Below are 20,319 nucleotides of genomic sequence, written 5' to 3' on the forward strand. Positions count from 1 at the left end.
TCAAGTTTTACTCGTTTTATTTGAATTTTAATACAGTTAAAGAAAGCAGACAACATAATCGCGTGTCCTGTTTGTCATCTGGGAGCTGTTTGATACGTGTGGATCTGCTGGGCGGTGAGAGACGGACTCATTTTACTGAGCGACCGCAAGAAATGTGTGTGTTTGATCGCTGAAGCCTCCATGTTTTCATCCAGTAGCGCCAAAAGAGCAGCCTGGAAGACAGAAACACTTTTTAGGTATCCCTATCAGTACATTTCCCTGCATTAACAGAACTGCGCTTTGTTTTTTCTTTACCTCTTTACACAGATTTTCCAGATCAGCTCCAGAATAAAGCTCAGTCTTTGCTGCCAGCTCCTCCACACACACGTCAGAACTAACGGGCATCGACTTGGTACAAACCTTCAGGATGGCCAGACGAGCCTGGACGAAGCAAATAACACATACACGAGGTTAGTCAAGGAGTAGTTAAAGATTCGCTGCTACAAAAGGCAGCTTATCATCTTTTATGTCACTTTCTCACTAGATTGCTGTTATCCTATGACTTTATAACGCCCTTTGGTTTACCGGCTGGTCAGGTGGAGGGACATAAATGATGTGGTCCAGCCTGCCCGGTCTGAGGAGGGCGCTGTCTAAGCAGTCCGGTCTGTTTGTGGCGGCTACGACCATCACGTCTTTGTTGCACACTTCCAGGCAGTCCAGCTGGAAGAACAAGAACAGATTACAGCACAAACTGTTTACTAAACCCAGCTTGTATTGATCAGCTCACAGTGGGCTGGGACCTGGAAATCTAGAAAATTTGACCCCCTCCAAATTGCTTTTATTTTTGTTTTTCTTATAGTAGAATAAAAATCCAGTTCAACAAAAAAAAAAAATCAAGTCAAACGGTCTATTCTTTAAAAAGTTCGGCCAGTTCGAATCTCAGGAAATGACACATTCCACAGGCGTAAAAAAAATGATATTTGAGCTTTTCATTCTATTTCTTTTTGAGAAATTAATAATTTTTACCTGAGATTTTAACAATATTCAGGTTTACCTGCTCCAAATTTTCTTAATTGCTTAAATTTAGAAGATTTCTGCAAAGTTTGGAAAAAATATAGTAAATTTTCACTTTTTTTCTGAGACTATTTTCATGAACCACCCAGAATATTTTCACTTGCCATAAGCCAGATATGGGAAAGTATATATTTTCTGAAAGAATAGGATGTCAGGTGTTGAAAAATACAAGTGTCAGAAAATCTGGCTTATGGCAACTCTCACAGATCAAATTTTACTGAAGAAGGTCTAAGTTCCCCTGTGTGGACGATTGATGTTAACACGTATGTATCCAAACTGTAAGTAGTACTTCTAATATACACGTACTTTGCAGTATAAAAAGACTTCTAGATGTCTGTAAGTGTAACAACTGCCTTCAAATTTTGAAAATGGTCATTTAAGGCATCAATTTAGGGCAGATTTCATTAAAAATTCTTGAAATTTGGTAGATTTTCCAGTTTAGACTTCATGTTTCACTGTTATGTTTTTTGTAAAGTAGTCATTTACTCTGCATAGAATTAGTTAATAAAACATTTGAAGGCAATATCATGTCTCGCCTTTCAAATTTACGTTTAATCACCAAATTCCATCGGTGGAACCCTACATTTATGTCTAGAAAACTCTCCCTGCAGCCTTAACTTTTTAATATAATTTAAAGATATCTTTTTAGATGTATTCCTAAGTATATTGCGGTTGAAATGAGCCCTCAATCACTACCAGGGGATGATTTTTAGCCAAGATATTACATTTTTTCCAAATAATAAGCCGAGCAGCCCACTGTGCAGCTTCAGGCACATTTCCCTGACGTCTGACCTCCTCCTGTGCGTGACTCTCCTCCACTCCTTCTGCCTGGAGGGTCTTCTCCGTCCCCCTCCTCTCCACCGCCTTCAGACCGACTCCATCCATCTCATTCAGGAGGACAGACAGGAGGCGAGTCTGAACGCTGTTGGACGTCTGATTGTTTGACCGAGAGCCGATCAGAGAGTCGATCTCGTCGAGGAACAGGATGCAGGGAGCACAGGCCCTGGCCTGCCTGAAGAGCTACGAGAGGATGGAGGTGTTTATGGATGAAACATACAGGAGGACATAACATCACTGTTTGTTTATCACACACTGGGAAATGAAACCACCTGTGCCAAAGCTTTCTCTGAGTCTCCCACGTACGGAGAGTAGAGGTCGGCCCCGCTGACCGACAGGAAGGTGCAGCGGGAGGAGGCGGCCGCAGCTTTAACCAGCGTCGTCTTCGCACAGCCCGGAGGTCCGTAGAGCAGAACGCCACGAGGACGGCTCAGACCGAGACGAACGAACGCCTCGGGGTACCTCATGGGCCACTCGATACTCTTATGGAGGCACAAGCGGGACAGACGGAGGGAAAATAAGTTACTTGCTACCTACTTGTGTTATTCTATAATTTGGAGGAAAAAAACCAAGCTGTCAGGTGACAAGTCTGTATTTTTTGTTGGATAATTTCTTAGCTGCAGCAACACTACCGCTAAAAAGTTTGGGTTCACTTAGAAATGTCATTTTAAAAACAAAAGCATTTTTTTCAATGAAGATCACATCAAATGAATGACAAATCCAGTGTAGACATTGTTAATGTACTAAATGATTATTCTATCTGGAAAAAGCTGATTTTTATATTTTTTACTATATTTTTACTATATTTTTATGAAAGTTTTATTGCATTTTTATTTTTTACTGGATTTTTCTGTATATTTTCTATATTTTTATTGTTTTTTGGCTATGTTTTCTAAGTTTTTACTATATTTTTCTGAATTTTTTACTGCATTTTTATTTTTTTACTGTATTTTTACTGTATATTTTCTATATTTTTTTTGCTATAATTTTTCTATATTTTTACTGTGTTTTGCTATATGTTTTCTAAGTTTTTACTATATTTTTCTGAATTTTTTACTGCATTTTTATATTTTTTACTGGATTTTTACTGTATATTTTCTATATTTTTTGCTATAATTTTTCTATATTTTTACTGTGTTTTGCTATATGTTTTCTAAGTTTTTACTGTATTTTTCTGAATTTTTTACTGCATTTTTATTATGTTTTTACTGGATTTTTACTGTATATATTCTATATTTTTTGCTATATTTTTTCTATATTTTTACTGTGTTTTGCTATATGTTTTCTAAGTTTTTACTATATTTTTCGGAATTTTTTACTGCATTTTATTATGTTTTTACTGGATTTTTACTGTATATTCTATATGTTTGCTATAATTTCTCTATATTTTTACTGTTTTTTTGCTATATTTTTTCTAAGTTTTTGCTATATTTTTCTGAAATTTTTTACTGCATTTTTATTATGTTTTTACTGGATTTTTACTGTATATTTTATATATTTTTGCTAAATTTTTACTGTATTTTATTACACTACTGTTTAAAAGTTTGGGGTCATTTAGAAATGTCCTTATTTTTGAAAGAAAAGCATTTTTTTCAATGAAGATAACATTTAATTAAGCACAAATCCAGTGTAGACATTGTCAATGTGCTACATGACTATTCTAGCTGTAAATGCTTAATGGAATATCTCCATAGGGGTACAGAGGAACATTTCCAGCAACCATCACTCCTGTGTTCTAATGCTACATTGTGTTAGCTAAAAAGGCTCATTGATGATTAGAAAACCCTTGTGCAGTTACGTTAGCACATGGATAAAAGTGTGAGTTTTCATGGAAAACATGGAATTGTCTGGATGACCCCAAACGGTGCTTAACTTCTATTTTCATTGTTGATTAATCTGTCTCTTGATCTATCAGAGAAGTGGATTATGTGATTAATTTAAGTGACAACTAATCGATTGATCAGCAGAGTTTTGATCATTTCAGCTCTGCTACCTGTCTCAGTTTGAGCTTGACCTCATCCAGGCCTCCTATCTGCTCCCATGTTACTGCAGAGAGCTCCGTCCGGCCCAGGCTGCTCCTCAGGCAGGACGGACGGACCGACTTCAGGGCCTCCTGGAAGTGCTTCATGCCCACCGACTGCTCTCCTGAATCCTGCAGAAAACAATGTTGAGGAAGCCAAAGACAGAACATGCATAAGTCTACATCTTCAACACTAAAAAGTCTCTGAGGTGTGTTGTGTGCAAGGGCGTCAGTTTGTTTTTAAAAGTGGGGGGGATGGAGACCACAGCCATTGTCAGATGGAAATGCACACCCTGGGTGGCGTGCTGGGTAATCGGGGGATATCCCCGGTGGGCCGCTTTATTGTTGGGCCGCTCCAGTCATAAAATAATAATAATAATAATAATTATAATGCTTTAAATCATGGGTCTCAAACTCGCGGGCCAACTGCGGCCCGTGGGACGATATTTTGTGGCCCTCTACTTGAGATCAAAGTTTAGCATTGGTGCGGCACGCCTGCTTTTCTCATATGCTTCTGTGTCGTTGGTAAGACAGCACTTTGAGAAAATGTCGAAGAACGGCGGCAAAATGCCACAAGCTGGACTCAAACTCACAACCACCGCACCAAAGGCAGAAGCTCAACCTGTTGAGCTATCAGTACATGCAAGTAGAAAGGTCTGTGGGCCGCTATAGTACTAATTCACCCGGGCCGAAATTTTGCCTCTGGTCGGAGCTTCCACTTGGCACGGGCGCAAATTTAGCATTAGCACGTTTTTTTTTTTTAAACCTTACGAAGGTGTGCTGCATGTCTGCAACTCTCAGCTGAGTGCAGATGGTGCGTTCAGGAGCGTCGGAATTTTCTATACTACTGAAAATAACTGGGTTTACAACGGCTTACATGTGAAGAATTTGAATGTGTTGGAGACAAAATGACCCCTGACAAAAAGTGGGGGGGGGGGACACGTCCCCACCGTCCCCCCCTAAACTGACGCCTATGGTTGTGTGAACTGCAGTTTTTATCTCAACCCAAATACAAGATATCCCACACACGGCTCAGGAAACTGTTTAAATGTCCGTGCTTTGATTCTGGTGCTTACCTTGGAGTTTTCCCGTATAGCGTGCATGGCGGCCTCCCTGCAGAGAGCGCTGAGGTCTGCTCCTACGTATCCTGTGGTTGTTTGTGCGAGCTCGGCCATGTTGACACCGGGACACAGCGGCATCCTCTCACACAGCACAGATAAGATGGCCTTCCTCTGCTGCAGGGTGGGAGCACCGATAACGACCTGAAGACAGACACTCAGAGGTTCACTTCCATCAGTCGATCACACTTGAGTCAGACTCAGGGTTTAGCCCAGGGGTGTGAAACATGCGGCCTGCGGGCCAAAACCGGCCCTCCAGAGGGTCCAATCCGGCCCTCAGGACGACTTTGTAAAGTGGAAAAATGACAGAGAAAATATTAACTGCAGATTGTAAATGAGTAAAACTAGAAATTTAAAATAATTTCTAGATCATGACAAGATGTTTTGTTCAGAAAGTAAAATACTAGATTGTTCTTTTGTCTTTTTGTATCTGATTTTGTAATTTTTGTCTTGTTTTCTGGCTTTTTTGGGACAAATTAGGAGGAATAGAACTGTCTTTCAATCCTGATGTGTGATTTTTCGCTCTGCATTTCAGCGTTACTACAGAGGGTTAGTGGAAAAAAAGACCTGCAACATCTGAAGTAAGTAAAAAAGCTGTTAGATGCTTCAGAGAAACCCTTTCAAAGATCTCTCATCTACAGAAAGACAAAGATTAAATGTGCTGGAATAAACTGCTTACCTCTCTGTCAAACCTTCCAGGTCTTCGCAGCGCCGGGTCTAAGCTGTCCGGCCGGTTTGAGGCGCCGACGATGAGGAAGCGATCGGACTGATCGATCCCGTCCATCAGCGTGAGGAGCTGAGCGACCAGGCGGTTCTCCGGTGCCGACGAGCCGGTCCTCCTCGGACACAGAGAGTCCAGCTCGTCTAAGAACAGAACACAGGGACCTTCTTCTGCTGCAGATCGAGCTCGTTCAAACACGGTCCTCAGCTTCTCCTCGCTCTCACCCGGCCGTGATCCCACCACCTGAAATAACCGTCAGTCCAATAATGATTTAAACTGCATCTCTACACTAAATGCTGCTCAAAACACTTAAACGATACAACAAAATGAATGAATAAGGTATGTTTTGATTGCAAAAACAGCCCAAACACATAACAATAATAACAGGCCTCCAGCACAAACCCTTGTAGCTTTTAATAGAAAGTAAACAAAGCCACACTGTAATGTAAAACTGAATTATGCTTTGTGATTCTTTTTCTGACTTAAAGATAACATTTTTCATTGGAGCAACATTTTATATTTCTCAATACTTTAATATCAGCTACTATACAAGAAAACAATTACACACAGCCCAAAGAAATGCATTGTTGTAGATTCAATCCTGTAACACCCACTGCTGCAAAAATACATCAGCTTATGTTTTTTATTATTCTCTTTTATTACATATATTATTTTTTTTCTATGTTTGGTTCTTACACAGTTACCGGTAATACCAACAAGGGACGCTTGTACTCAAGAAAACCTTTTTTTTTTTAAACTATCTGATATCTGAGATCCTAAAAAGATCTTAAAAATGCCTCTTCTCTGGGTTTTCTTGAGTAGGAGCTTCACCTACAGCAACCACAAAATCACAGAATTGTTTAATGGTTCCACAACATAAACCCTGGAGCTACAATAATTTGGGAACAGTCTTTTGCTGTATTGTCAAAATCTGCCAAATTCATAAAAATATAACCAAGCATGGACAGCAACATCGTCTCATCGGCTGATTCCACTTCTGTCCTATCAGATGTCACTCAGCTAAAACTATTACTACTTGTACAAAAAGGAAGATTAAAACATCCAACAGGGATCTATAATGTGTGTTGTTTGTTTTGCCATTTTTTTCTGATGATGATACTTCACAGGAGCCATAACTTTTTTATTTTAATACATTTTCTTGTCTTCGTCGTGCTTCTAATGTCAGTGTACTAATTTAACGCAGGAAAAGATGCTGTTATTTTTATTTACCTCTGGCCCTCTGACCACCACCAGGCTGGCTCCCACCTCCCCCACCACTCTGTGCACCAGCAGGGTCTTTCCAACACCTGGAGGCCCCACCAGGAGCACACCTCTGGGGCAGGACACCCCCAGAGAGCTCAGGGTGTCTGGATAGAGCAGAGGCAGCTGCAGCATCTCTCTCAGCGACGAACTCACCTGAAATACAGCAAAAAAACAAAAACACAAACGTAGGTGGAACACACTGAGTAGAAAGATAAATACTTATCAGGTCAGTGAATGTGAGCTGACCTCTTCCAGTCCTCCCAGCGGTACCGTCTCCTGGTCCTGCAGCTGACTCCTGTAGTGCCGGACCGTCTGGAGGCCAGAAATCTCCACACCAGTTTTTGAGGTTATGATTCCAGCGCTGACAGAGTCTGGATTGATGCTTTCAATGACAACATATCTGATATCTGTATCAAACTCCTCCAGGTTGATCACAAAGCCTCTGTGCACGTACACACCTTTCAGCATGTCTTTCACCAGCTCATGGACCAGTTTAGGAGGTGTGTGTTTCTTAAACTCAACAGTCTGGACCACCACAGAGACTTTAACACCTTTCAGTTTGGAGCAGGACACAGGTGAGAGGTGGCCGGGCTCCAGGTTCAGGTGGGCTGGGAGGTGAGAGATCAGACCGGGGGAGCAGCACTTCAGGTCCATCTGCAGGAAGCCCTCCGCCAGGTCCGGCCGGGGCCAGGCGGTGCAGAGGCAGCTTCCCCCGGGAACAGACACCAGCAGCGGGGAGCCCAGAGTCAGACCCAGCGCCGACATCAAGCCCGGACCCAGCCGGCATCTCTGGGAGCCCCGGTCCGATGAAGCCGCCGACAGCAGCCGCAGAGACTCCATCAGCTGCCGGCAGTGAAACAAAAACAAGAAAACAGAGGTGGTTGATTCTTCATTTTCAGATAGGTTTGGGTTTAACACAGAAGTGAAGCTTCAGCTGCTCTCTGAACATTAGCCAGGCTACATGCTAGCAGCTAGCTGTTAGTTAGCTTCATATTAGCTGCGTTTATTACTGAATAGAAACGACGACACGGTGACATACCAGATAACTGCTAGCACCAGACAATAACAGTTAAAAAGTATTAATGTTAGATGAGCTGAGAGGAGCTGATGTTTACTAAACCCATGCGGCGACAAAAGGAGATGGCCAACCAAAACATATCCCTGCGCCTGCGCAATCCTCTTCCTTCTTCTTGTTTGACGTTTTAATACTACTAGAAGATATAAAATAAATAAAATTATAACATTTTAAAATACAATATTTTGTGTTCAATTTGTATTATTATTCTTGCTATATTTTATATTATAAATAATATAAAATATAATAATAATACAAATTGAACAAAAGCTATTATTTTAAAAAAAATTGTATCATTTTAGTCATTTTGCTTTTTCATCGTGAAAATATTTTTAAATCTAATAATTTTTGTTCAATTTGTGAACATTTTTATGCAAAAATCATTCTAAGATTCCATATTCATATATATTTTTCTTTATTATTTTTTTTTCAAATCTATATTTTTGTTGATTTAAAAAAAATCTAATCCGGTACATTTCTTGGATGGCGCCACCATCTTGCAAATAACATTTGCACATAAAACAATATTGCAATAACCTTACATAAAAAATCGACAAATTCCTGATAACAACAGTGCGCGGAACAATAACACTAAAGAAACAGTCGTGGTCGTCCAACAAATTCTACAAACTACCGTTCTGTGGTCTTTGGCGTCACCTTGTGTGCAAAATAAGGAATTAAAATGCATTAAATATTTAAACAAAGATGACTAGAAATTATGTTCCCAGTTTTTCTCAGAAAACAACAGGGGCTCATGAGAGGCCGAGCATCGACGCAGATCTTTTTAAAATGAAATTACAGGCGACAAGTAATCCTGATTTCTGACATGTTAATCCAGCCTGTAATTGGCAGGTAGTCTGAGTCCATCTGCGTCAAGGTGGTCAGGAGTGGAGTCACGTGGTTTCCTATTTATACATAAATAGTGCGGCTGTGATATCGAAACTGCGGAAGGTCGTCTGTCTGTCCCTGCGAGCGGACGGAAGGATTTTGGGGGGGTCTGACGTGTCTCAGGTGACTCTTGCTGCTGAGGGGAAGTTCAATCACCTGGAAATCTTAAAGGCAAGTGTGAGAATAATCACCCAGCAGTCTGTTAATGTGTGACTGAATGAGTGGAGGATGAATCAATGACACCATGTGATTCAGTAAATGAATGAATGAATGAAATAAAACAAAATAAAAATAATAAATGCACGTTAAAAAACAACTGATCAAACCCTCCATTCACAGCGGTACAAGTTTCCACTCTTGTGCTTCTCAGTTGTGATGTTTAGTGTTTTTATTCAGAATCAGAATCAGAATTCGTTTTATTGCTAAGTAGGTTTTTACACTTACAAGGAATTTTCTCTGGTGCTCTTGGTGCAAGTACAATGAAATAGTAAGTAAAAGAGATGTAAGAAATATATGCCAAAATAGACAAATATACAAGGTATACACAGTTACTAAACAGCAGTAATTAATGTAGTCAACAGAGTGTGCAAACACCACTTCTGTGCACTTTCGGTTGTGTAAGAAGGTGTTAGTGGTGTCTGATCTGTCTGCTACTGCCCCGCGACTCTTTATCCGAGCACTGATTCCTGCTCACAACAACCAGGCCAGACTTGGCACGGTTCCCCTCAGCGCCGTCATAAGACCAGATCTCGCGAACAAGCCTGGAGTGTGTGTCCAACCCTGGGCCCTGTGTGTCCTGCACGGCTGAAATGTCACTCTGCTGCATGTAGGCCTCAAGAGCAGACATCCTGAGAGTGTGACTGGGGGCTCTGGAGCTTTTTTTCTGAGGGGGATTATCATGTTTTTTGTTCTCTGGCAGCAGAAGTAGTCACCAGTTGTCTCTGCTTGCTGTCTGTGTTCCTAATCAAGAGCTAGAGGGAGTCTCAGGGAGGTGCCATGTCGACCCTCCTTCGTTGCATCTCCAGCCCTTCTGTGGTTTTGTTCCAGCGAGGCGTCCAGAGGAAGGCACCTGGAAGGAGGCATTTCAGGACTTTCCCTGTGTTATGGGACCAAAAGGCCTCCAGAGGTAGGAAATGTTCAAATCTATTAAAACCTCCCTGCTTCAGATGAAAATATTTCCCCCCCTCAGAGGACAGGCTTTGGGTTTTTCGTGTTCTTTTCTTTCTGGGTTTCCACTGGTTCACTCAAGGACGCGAGAGCGGAAAAAAAAACTTCAAGCGAGTGTTTGCAGCAGGTTCCTAGAGATGTTCCCAAAATAGGGCAAGCTGTTGTGAAGCAGGCCGCAGCCCCAGACGCTGCTAATGTGAATGTGAGAGGTCAGTTAAAGGTGACATGTAGAATCCGTCTACAGCCTGCTGACAGCTCCTTTTGTTTATGGAGCTGCTGGCAGGGCACATGCCAGGGAGTGTTTGTGAAAGTTTTGAGTGACCAAGAGTGTTTTAAGTTTGAATTTTGAGTGTGTGTGTGTATGTTGGGAGTGCAGGCCTCGCTGTGTGTGTGTGTGTGTGTGCTGGCTCGCCGCCAATCACCTGCTAATAATGTCTCCATGGTGGCGAGGTCACCGTACCATGTATGGAGGAAACGTGTAACCTGATACTCTTCCCAGACGCACAATCTAAGTTCTACACTAGAAATCGACCGATATGTGTTCTCCAGGGCCAATGTGGATTATTTGTGATCAAGAAAGGCCAATATTTGGAACAGATACACAATAAATGAAATGTTTTACCAGCATGTGATAGAAGAAGACCTGTCATTCATAACTAGACTCCTTCATTAGTAAGGGTGAATATAACTGAATATGTTAAATAGAAACAGGAAAGATGAAATTAGGATGTTCTCCTGTGTTTATGTGGAATCGACCGTTTGTTTTCTGCAGTTATGTGTTTGCTGTTCTCTGTTTTCTTGATCTTTCTCTATTCATCACTTTTATTGCCCACTGAGGTCCATATTGTAAATCATTATTAATTGCTATCGTCCAGATTATGTTTCAAGTTAAACTGTGGCTGCTTTTCACTTAGCCTTTCCACTTAACTGTGAGAGTAGCTGGGTCAATATATAATTCAGGGACTTTTGAAGTCCATGGGATATATCTTGCATACATTTTTATTAAAATAAAAAAACTAATGCTTTTTAGGTTCATTATGATCATGTCTTTACAAATTCCATCATTATTTATGATGGAAACAATCGTTTATTAATAAAAATGACTGGATATCACTAAAATGTCAACTAAATAACCGTCCCAATTTAATAACAATTTAATTATTAGCTAAACAATAATGAAATAAAATGAGCTGATTCAGAAATCATGATTGTGTTCTTTTTATTAAGTTGAGATAATCGTAACAGATATTTCTTTTTTGGCAATTTGGAAAATAATAAATTGTATCTGTGTCAGAAAAATCACATTCCATTAAGTTCCCCATTACCTCTGAAGGAAGTGTGTTAATTCCAGATCACATGACCTGCTCCACATGATGTCATTTCCTCCTGAAGAAAAGACTGGCCAGACTCCAAGGCTTTCTGACTTATTTAATATAAAGTAGTCAACAGGTTTACTACAATATCTTTAGAAATAACTTTACATTTTACTCAATTGCATTTATAATTAGATGAATCTTTCTGTAAAAATTCCATGTGGTGTTTGGTTATAGGCGGCCATGTTGATTTAAGGCCTAAAAACAGCAAAAATGTCAACTATGATACAAAAAGTCCCACATTTATATATTGAGCCAACTAGACTTCCTCGTTGGTAAGGGTGACTAAAATTGTAACTTTCTCTGTTCTATTACTTTTATTTTTATTGTTTTCCAGACTCAGTTTCAGGTTAAACTGTGGCTGCCTTCTAACTTAGTTGTTAGCGTAGCGTTAGCTACTGTGAGAGGAGCTAACTTCCTGGTTTGTGGCAAAGGCTTGTTTCTTGTTCAGTCTCTGCTTGAGAGACATTTCTGAGACGACAGACAGAGGGAGGAGGCTCACTTTGAAATATATATATTTTCTTTCAAAACTGTAAAAACAACAGAAATCCTCTCTTTATGTCAGGCTTGGAAAACAAATAGCAAAACGCTGCAGCTTCTCACACCCCTAACACTTGTGAAGATGCCATTAGAAGTGGATTAAAGTGTCTTGGACTAACAGAATATGCTTTTAATGAGGATTGTGCTTCAGTATGATGGAATCACAGGAGTGTCACAATAAAAGATAAATCTGTTTAAAAAATAAGGAAATATGTTTGTGAATATGAAGAGGAAAAAAATAAATGTAGAATTATATAAAGAAACATTTTGTCTTTGCTTTTCCCTTTGTTACTAGCATAGTTTTCACATTACTGAATCATGGATTAAAGGCGTCAGACCTGAAGTCGTGCTTTTAATTTATCAGTAATCAGTCAGTAGAAATATTAATTCCGGTAATCAGTAAAATGCCAAATATCAACCACAATAATCGGTCTATCCCCACGCTACAAACACCTTCTACTGTGTTGCCTCTTAAAAGCATGAACAAAATTCCCCCAGTTTTTCATTCTGATGTGTTTTTTCAGTAGCTGGTTCTAATATTCACCCTCACCTGTCTCCCGTCAGGTGTGCTCTACAAGGACGTGGTGGTTGGAGTGCCCAAGGAGACGGTCCAGAATGAGCGTCGCGTGGCGTTGTCTCCTGCCGGCGTCCAGGCTCTGGTCAAACAGGGCTTCAGGGTGCAGGTGGAGAGCGGAGCCGGAGACGAGTCCAAGTTCTCCGATCAGCAGTACAGAGATGCAGGAGCCACGATTACTGACGTGAAGGGAGCGCTGGGATCAGATCTGGTCCTCAAGGTCTGCACACTTCTGTTCACTGATGCTGTCCTTCTCTGTTTAACTTTTAATTTCTACTCCTGCATTCCCACTCATGGCGTTCAACGTCCACTTTGTCAGGTGAACAGATGGCAGAACTCTACAACTAGCATACTTTGTTCTAAGTTTATTTTATTCTGATTTGTAATTTTTAAGTTATTTGTAGTAGTATAATTATGATTTTTTAAAACATATTTCTAATGTTATCATGATGGACAATGTTTGGAAAATCTTTAGAAACTTTAAATGTCTCAAATCTTAAAAAATAGGTTTCTCAAAGTTTGTACATCATTCAGTCATCTTTTCTTCACTGTAAGTGTGGATATTACTGAATTTCAACTTCTGCATTTCTATTCATGGTTTGTAAAAGCTTTTTTTGACGAAAAAAGGCAGCTATTAAAAAAAAGTTTTGTCCTTTTATTGTTCAGATGTTAGTTTACACTGTGTACCAATATGATATAATTTAACCTCTTAAGACCTGCCGTCTACATATGTGGACATGTTTTTCTTTTTTGATTATTTTTTTCCCAAAAGTGCATATTGTTAATACTAATAATAATAATACTAATATTACTACTTCTGCTACTACTACAAAATTAATAATAATATTTGCAATTTAAATCTAGTAAAAAATAATATATATATATAATGTAAATGTAATAAACATAATAATCAGATATTAGATATTATCCAGTTATTATATTTATTGGTTACTCCTTATTCCAAGTAAGTAGAAAAAACAAAAATGCAAACCAAACCAAAGCTCTGGTCTTAGGAGGTTAATAAATAAGTAAATAAATCTGTTAAAAATAAGCAAATAAATGTGTAAATATAAATAAAAAATATGAAGAAATAAATCTGTTAAAGGAAATGCATGTTTAAATAAAAATAGGAATATATAAAAAAAATGAATAAATCTGTTAAAAATAAGGAAGTGTGTAAATATAGAGAGGAATAAATAAATCTTTTCTTCACTCTAAGTGTAGATATTACTGAATTTCAGCTTCTGCCTTTCTATTCATAGTTTGTAATTTTTTTTTTACAAAAAATTGCAGCTTTTTTTTGAAGGTTTGTTCTTTTATTGTCCAGATGTTTAAAATTTACACTGTGTACCAATATAATTAAATAAACAAATAAAACTGTTAAAAAATAAGCAAATATGTAAATTTACATTTTTTTCATTCCACTCATTTTTTGGTGAGACAGGCCTTTGAGGCTCTTATTAAGGATTACAATCAATTTAATTCAAATTCATCTTTGTTATCATGTTGCACAATACTTTGAAAATTTTTCAAAACTTGAGTTCAAAAGAGATTTAAATTTATGAGAAATCTTAAATAGATTCCTGGTCGTCATTGTTCTAAATTCGCTGTTTTATTCTGACTTGTAATTCTGAAGTTATTTGTAGTAATATAATGATTGTTTTTAACTTAAATTTCTCAGTCAGCTCTTTGATGACATGAACCTTCTGCATGTTCTTTGAGGTTCAGGACTTTGGTCCGCTAATTTAATCTGTTTTTTGTACATTTTTAGTTGAGACATAAGAGATTTTTTTGCTTCTGGATTTCAACTCCTGGTTGGTGACTTTTCAGGTCCGAGCCCCCAGTTTGAGTGAGGCGGATCACCTGAAGCCAAAGTCCACGCTGGTGAGCTTCATCTACCCGGCACAGAACCCAGAGCTGATGTCGAAGCTGTCGGAGAGGCAGAGCACGGTGCTGGCCATGGACCAGGTGCCCAGAGTCACCATCGCTCAGGGCTACGATGCTCTCAGCTCCATGGCCAACATCGCCGGGTAAAGAAAACGCATCATGCAGCCTCTGTTCAGGAATGTCTAGCTGCAGTAAATGTGACTTGAACATTTATTTTTTTAGGTACAAAGCTGTAGTTCTGGCTGCAAACCACTTTGGCCGGTTCTTCACCGGTCAGATCACAGCTGCAGGAAAAGTACCTCCAGCTAAGGTAAAAAGTACCTCCAGCCGGTCTGATTTCCAGCTTATCTTCATTGTAACTTAAATAGAAGTGTAATGTGCACTCCTCCTGGTGTTTATGGATGTTTCTGATGAACACAGGTTCTGGTTATCGGAGGTGGAGTCGCTGGTTTAGCAGCAGCAGGAGCAGCCAAGTCAATGGGAGCCATAGTCAGAGGGTTTGACACCAGGTAGAAGAAAATGCCTCAGACTCGGTAATGATGATGGCTCTGATTTTGACAGTGAGCTGAGTGTTTCTTGTCTGCCAGGCCAGCAGCTCTGGAGCAGTTCAAGTCGTTCGGGGCAGAACCTTTAGAAGTAGACATCAAGGAGTCTGGGGAGGGGGTCGGAGGTTACGCCAAGGAGATGTCAAAGGAGTTCATCGAAGCTGAGATGGCCCTGTTCGCCAAGCAGTGCAAAGAGGTCGACATTGTCATCAGCACCGCCCTGATTCCAGGTCAGTCACACCGGTACCTTCTCCTGCTTTCGCCTTTATGTTTTGATTTTTAAAGCCCCATTAATTATTGTTAATTTGCAGCAGCATTAAACCAAATAACTTACATGAAAGAGATTATTAATAGTCATAAACCTGCTGAGAATTATCACCAAACTCTGCAAGTGTGCCGACCTCTAGTGGCCTGGTTATGTGTGCAGTTGGAGTTCAACTACTCTATTTAAAATTATGTCCCAATACACTGTATGTTAAATGTGGTATCCTCAAAATACCAGGGTGTTGGCCACATTTTGGAATAAGAAAGCCAGAATGTTCTTCTGACCTGGACTCCTCTGTGCAGCCAAAGATGCGTCATACACCACCAGTCAAAAGTTTGGACCCACCTTCTCATGCAGTTTTTTTTAAAATTATTTTCTACATACTGAAGACATTAAAACTATAAAAGAAGACATATGGAATTATGTTGTAACCAAAAAAAGTGTGAATCTTCAGCATTAATCTCCAATGTAGAAAATATTGCAAACAAATGAGAAGGTGTGTCCAAACTTTTGACTGGTCGTGCACGTCGTGGAGTCTTGCAAGCATAAACAAGCTTGACCTGCAGAGAATACATAGACAGATGACGGCTTTTTTTTGCCCTACAAACTGACAGATTATATGTGCAAATGGTGCAAAATTATAGAAGTAACTGTATGTGCTTTGCAAGGACAGCTGGAGTAAAAACTGAGACTAAAAGCAAAATGATGAGATTTTAAATTAAGAATGTATAAAAATTGATAATTTAGCAGCCCAAGGACCCAGATGTTTTTTGATAAGTGCTGAGATCCAACAGTGGCAAACTTTCCTGGTTTTATCTGAACCAGTGAGATAAGCTTTTTTTTTCTACTTGAAGTATTTTTCTGCCCCCTTGTGACCAAGAATTGCCTACTGCAGCTTTAATTGGGCTTCACTGTCCTCTTTCCCTTATTTTTATCCGCTCCTGTTCCCATGCAGGTAAGCGGGCTCCCATTCTGATCAAGAGGGAGTTTGTGGAGTCCATGAAGGACGGATCTGTGGTGGTGGATTTGGCTTCAGAGGCAGGAGGCAACATTGAGACCACCAGGCCTGGAGAGCTGCACGTCCACAAGGTGAGGCTTCTCCAGCAGATGTTGAAGAAAAAGAATCCAAAAGAAATATTTAGAGTTTGTCCACCACTGTGAAACATTTACAGATCATGTCTGTTCTTCATTTTTGATATTAACCAGGGAGTAACACACATCGGCTACGCGGACCTGCCCAGCCGCATGGCCACTCAAGCCAGCACTCTGTATTCCAACAACATCTTGAAGCTGCTGAAGGCCATCAGCCCTGACAAGGAGTACTTCTACTATGAGCCCAAAGAGGAGTTTGACTACGGAACGATGGACCATGTCATCCGTGGGACTCTGGTGATGCAGGTGGGTTCTGATTGGCTGGCAGCCTCCTCCGTCTCCGCTGGCATCCGTCCCTCCCTCTCAGCGTGAGCTATCAGACCCTGTCATGCTACAATACGGTGCCAAATGAGCACTAAAACCCGGTCCCAGCTGGGAATCGCTCTTGTTGGATCCCAGCAAGAATGTTATGAATGTTTCAAAATATACTTTCCCAGGAATTTTGGCTTTGACACGTTGTTTATGGCAGGGAAAGCATGCAACCTCAACAGGACATATCAGTTTACCCCTTGTTAAACTGAGCATTATTCAGGCCCCTTAGAAGAGAATTTAGCTTCGAAACCACCGCTAACTGGTTCATGATTGCTGTTTGCTCAGTATAATCTCCGAGGCAGTCCCTGAGTTTGTGCTCCCACCATCCAGCCGAGATCTCCCACAACGCCAAAGGCTTGATGTCTGTTTCTCACGCACAACTTTGTGGACGTCCTCTATGTTCTCACTGGCTTTCTTGTGTGCTTTCTTTTTTTTTTTTCTCTCTTCTTCTGGTGTGTGCAGGAAGGCAAGAACATGTTCCCGGCCCCCCTCCCGAAAACAGCCCCACCAGCCCCAGTTAAACAGAAAACAGTCGCAGAGTTGGAGGCCGAGAAGGCAGCGTCGGTTTCCCCCTTCAACCGCACCATGACCTCCGCTGGTGTCTACACTGCAGGTCAGATCCACGCAGAAATATTCAGACTTCTACACATTTGGACAAAGCTTATATATGCTGTGAAGCCGCGAAGGCAGAGGTGTTTAATTCATTCTAGTTCAGGTTCCACATTCAGCCCAGGTTGATCTCCAGTGCACCGTACCAGTAAAATCAGAGCATAATAACCTCTAAATAACCACAACTCCTAATGTTTCCTTTGTTTTAGTGCAAACAAGTACATTCTGAAAATGTTCACATTCAAGGAATTGGTTTTTATTGTTTTTTTTTGTTTTTGTTTTTTTTACAAAGCAGTATGAATAACCTGAAATTTCTGAAGAAAATTAAGTTCAATTTCAAGAACATTCAGCCTCAGTTTATCGTTTCCACATTACAACTTCCAGATCACAGAGTGTCGACAAAGGAACACAACATTTAGTCACATTTACTTTGTGATCTAAATGACAAAACCAGGCAAAAAAACAACCCAAAGAAACCCAAAATATTAGAATAATGAGACACAAAACGACAAATGACGCAAAACAAAACAAAAAGAAAACAGACAAAAAAGTTACAAAGTGACAAATGGACAAACGAGACAAAAAATTACAAAAGCGTGAAACAAAACAACAAAAGTGTGAAAAGGACACATAAAGCAAAACAAAATGACGAGACAAAAACACAAGTGTGACAAAATGGAAACGCAAAACGACAAAAATGAGAAACAAAATGACAAAAAGGGGCAAAATAACAACAAAAACCAGACAAAATGTTGCAAAAATGAGGCACAAAATGTCAGAAGAACAATGAGCAATCTAGTGTTTTACGTTGTGATCCAAACAACTTGTCATGGTCTAGAAAAGATTCTAAATTTATAGTTTTACTAATTTACAATCTGCAGTTAATGTCTTCTCTGTAATTTTTACACTTTGAGGGCCGGATTGGACCCTCTGGAGGACCACTTTTGGACCACGGGCCTCATGTTGGACACCTCTGCTCTAAGGGGATTCCTACAGTGTTTAGTTCCAGTTCTGTGTAACGCACTCATTGATGCTGCAAACTACATTCATATTAAATTGACCAAATGTAAGTTTAAAACCTAAAATCAAATCACTTTTCATTGCTTCAATGAAATTCAGTTTATATATCAGTCTTCAGTTCTAGCAGCCACAACAGCAAAGTGTGCCTGTGAAGGACATGCTTTAGTTTTGTTTAAATTGTTGGAAAGTCTGAACTTGAGATTTTTCTGCTCCGTGTTAGTCGGATATTAAATTCCTGTCTGCTCAGCGTGCAGCACTTCAAAGTAGAGCTGAGAGGGGAAAAAGTCAACAGTAATTTTGATAAGAAATCAGTTTTGAAGCCGTAATGTCAAACATTTAGCCTTGGCTTTCTCTTTTGGCTGCTTAACTTAGATTATGAAGCTGAAAATGTTTGGACTTGGACCTAATGGAATAATCTGGAGACGTCCACATGCCGTGTTTTATTGATCAGACGATTAATTTATTACTCCAGACAATCGTTGGCTGATTCCTGGATGGAAAAACCCCAAGAGCTTGTTCCAAACGATCTTATTTAGAAGTCAGTCTTCATTTTTTGAACAACAGTCATGATTGCTAAAATTACTGAAACCACTAGATTTTAATATGATTTTTTTTAACGCTACTCGACTACAATTGAGCTCAGTGGCAGATTAATTAAACCTAACATTTGAGTTCAGTTCTTTCAGAGAAACAATGAATCACAACGGTTGGATTACTGGTTTTAATAATGCCAAAGGGTTCATTTTATTCAGTTATTCCACTCCTTTAATGGGGTTTAATGGCTACAAACAGACTGGAAAACAACCGAAGCTCATGATTTCCTGCTGCACTGCAATCACGCAGAGGCACAGAAACACAACAACAGCAGCTCTGTGTGTCTGCAGGTCTGTCCACTTGTCTGGGTCTCGGCCTCATCTCCCCCAACGCCGCCTTCACTCAGATGGTCACCACCTTCGGTTTGGCCGGCATCGTTGGATACCACACGGTTTGGGGCGTGACTCCGGCCCTGCACTCACCCCTCATGTCGGTCACCAACGCCATCTCAGGTCAGATGTGACATGACGACGTTTAGAAACCTAGTAAAGGCGGTTTTTGTTCGGGAATTCTGTGATGTTGAGAGACAAATGAGGAGACGCACTCAGACGGATTATGTTGAGAATAAGGTTTACTGATATCAGGAGAGGTGATGTGAGCTCTGGCAGCATCAGCTCTGAGGATTCTCTGAACCCTCGTGTCGCCCTGCGAGTCAAACTGACCCGTTTTAAAGTTTGAACATGTGGGAAAAGAATATATTTTCACTGCGACACTTCTGATGTCCACATTTTCAACATTTTTGGGAAATCTTAGAGCATTTTTGGTGGGAAAAAATAAATGTTAAAAATGCTTCTTTAAGAACATTCACACAAAAAATGTGTTCCCAGCCTCAGTTTGGGAGACGCAAAAAGGGACAGGGGTCAAAGGTGAAAGCATGCGGGATGATTTCAGGAGATCTATAAGTTCTACAACTTGATTCAAGGTGACTGCAGTTGACTGATGCGACTGCGTAATAGTCTGGGATGTGTTCAACTATCAGCTGCAAGGAAATATGAAAAGATAAGATCTACTTTATTTATCCTGAAGGAAATGATTTTGCCAGAGTACAATACAATGAACAAAGGTTAGTGGAATATACACAATTACACCGAGATTGGTAGTAAAATAGAAATTGTAAAGTGTCTAAAAGTGTTTCTGTGAAGTGTCTTAAGTGTGTACACTGTCTAGAAAAATAAAGAAACTGATATAAGATGACACAAGTACAAGATGTAAGCTGTTTACTAAAACTAATGAGAAACAGATGAACAGAGAATTAAGTGAAAGTACACAGATGTATTGCACCAGAAATACCTCAGTAAGAGAAAAG

General features: G+C 40.0%; 2 protein-coding genes across 4 annotated transcripts in view; one reads left to right on the forward strand and one right to left on the reverse strand.

The window, feature by feature from the left end:
- On the reverse strand, nt 1-7,852 carry spata5l1 (spermatogenesis associated 5-like 1). Its single transcript, XM_022203179.2, has 10 exons — nt 7,259-7,852; nt 6,980-7,165; nt 5,708-5,992; nt 4,987-5,172; nt 3,884-4,042; nt 2,163-2,372; nt 1,846-2,073; nt 565-699; nt 295-420; nt 1-212 (listed from the first exon to the last, which is right to left on the reverse strand). Exons 1-10 carry the CDS (start codon nt 7,850-7,852, stop codon nt 75-77), a joined length of 2,247 nt encoding a protein of 748 aa, XP_022058871.2. The 3' UTR covers nt 1-74.
- Nucleotides 7,771-20,319, forward strand: part of LOC110957260 (NAD(P) transhydrogenase, mitochondrial-like) — a 26,128-nt gene continuing 13,579 nt past the window's right edge. Inside the window, exons 1-11 of one of the 3 annotated variants that reach the window (XM_051939469.1) lie at nt 7,771-7,889; nt 9,945-10,101; nt 12,620-12,849; nt 14,460-14,659; nt 14,739-14,826; nt 14,937-15,025; nt 15,104-15,291; nt 16,282-16,415; nt 16,533-16,724; nt 17,253-17,403; nt 19,304-19,465. In XM_051939469.1, coding sequence (XP_051795429.1) covers nt 9,972-10,101; nt 12,620-12,849; nt 14,460-14,659; nt 14,739-14,826; nt 14,937-15,025; nt 15,104-15,291; nt 16,282-16,415; nt 16,533-16,724; nt 17,253-17,403; nt 19,304-19,465 — 1,564 coding nt within the window. In that variant the 5' untranslated portion in view covers nt 7,771-7,889; nt 9,945-9,971. The other 2 variants (XM_022203183.2, XM_022203182.2) reach the window with 2 other exon arrangements.

This window comes from Acanthochromis polyacanthus, chromosome 2, assembly GCF_021347895.1.
Source record: "Acanthochromis polyacanthus isolate Apoly-LR-REF ecotype Palm Island chromosome 2, KAUST_Apoly_ChrSc, whole genome shotgun sequence".
Taxonomy (NCBI): domain Eukaryota; kingdom Metazoa; phylum Chordata; class Actinopteri; family Pomacentridae; genus Acanthochromis; species Acanthochromis polyacanthus.

What these genes read in the sequence shown, in the direction of transcription:
- spata5l1 (XM_022203179.2), bottom strand. Translation starts at nt 7,852, where the DNA reads ATGGAGTCTCTGCGGCTGCTGTCGGCGGCTTCATCGGACCGGGGCTCC. An exon ending in TGGTGGTCAGAGGGCCAGAG is followed by an intron (nt 5,993 to 6,979) that starts GTAAATAAAAAT and finishes CGGTTATTTCAG; the next exon opens with GTGGTGGGATCACGGCCGGG. An exon ending in TCCCTCCACCTGACCAGCCG is followed by an intron (nt 421 to 564) that starts GTAAACCAAAGG and finishes TGCTTCGTCCAG; the next exon opens with GCTCGTCTGGCCATCCTGAA.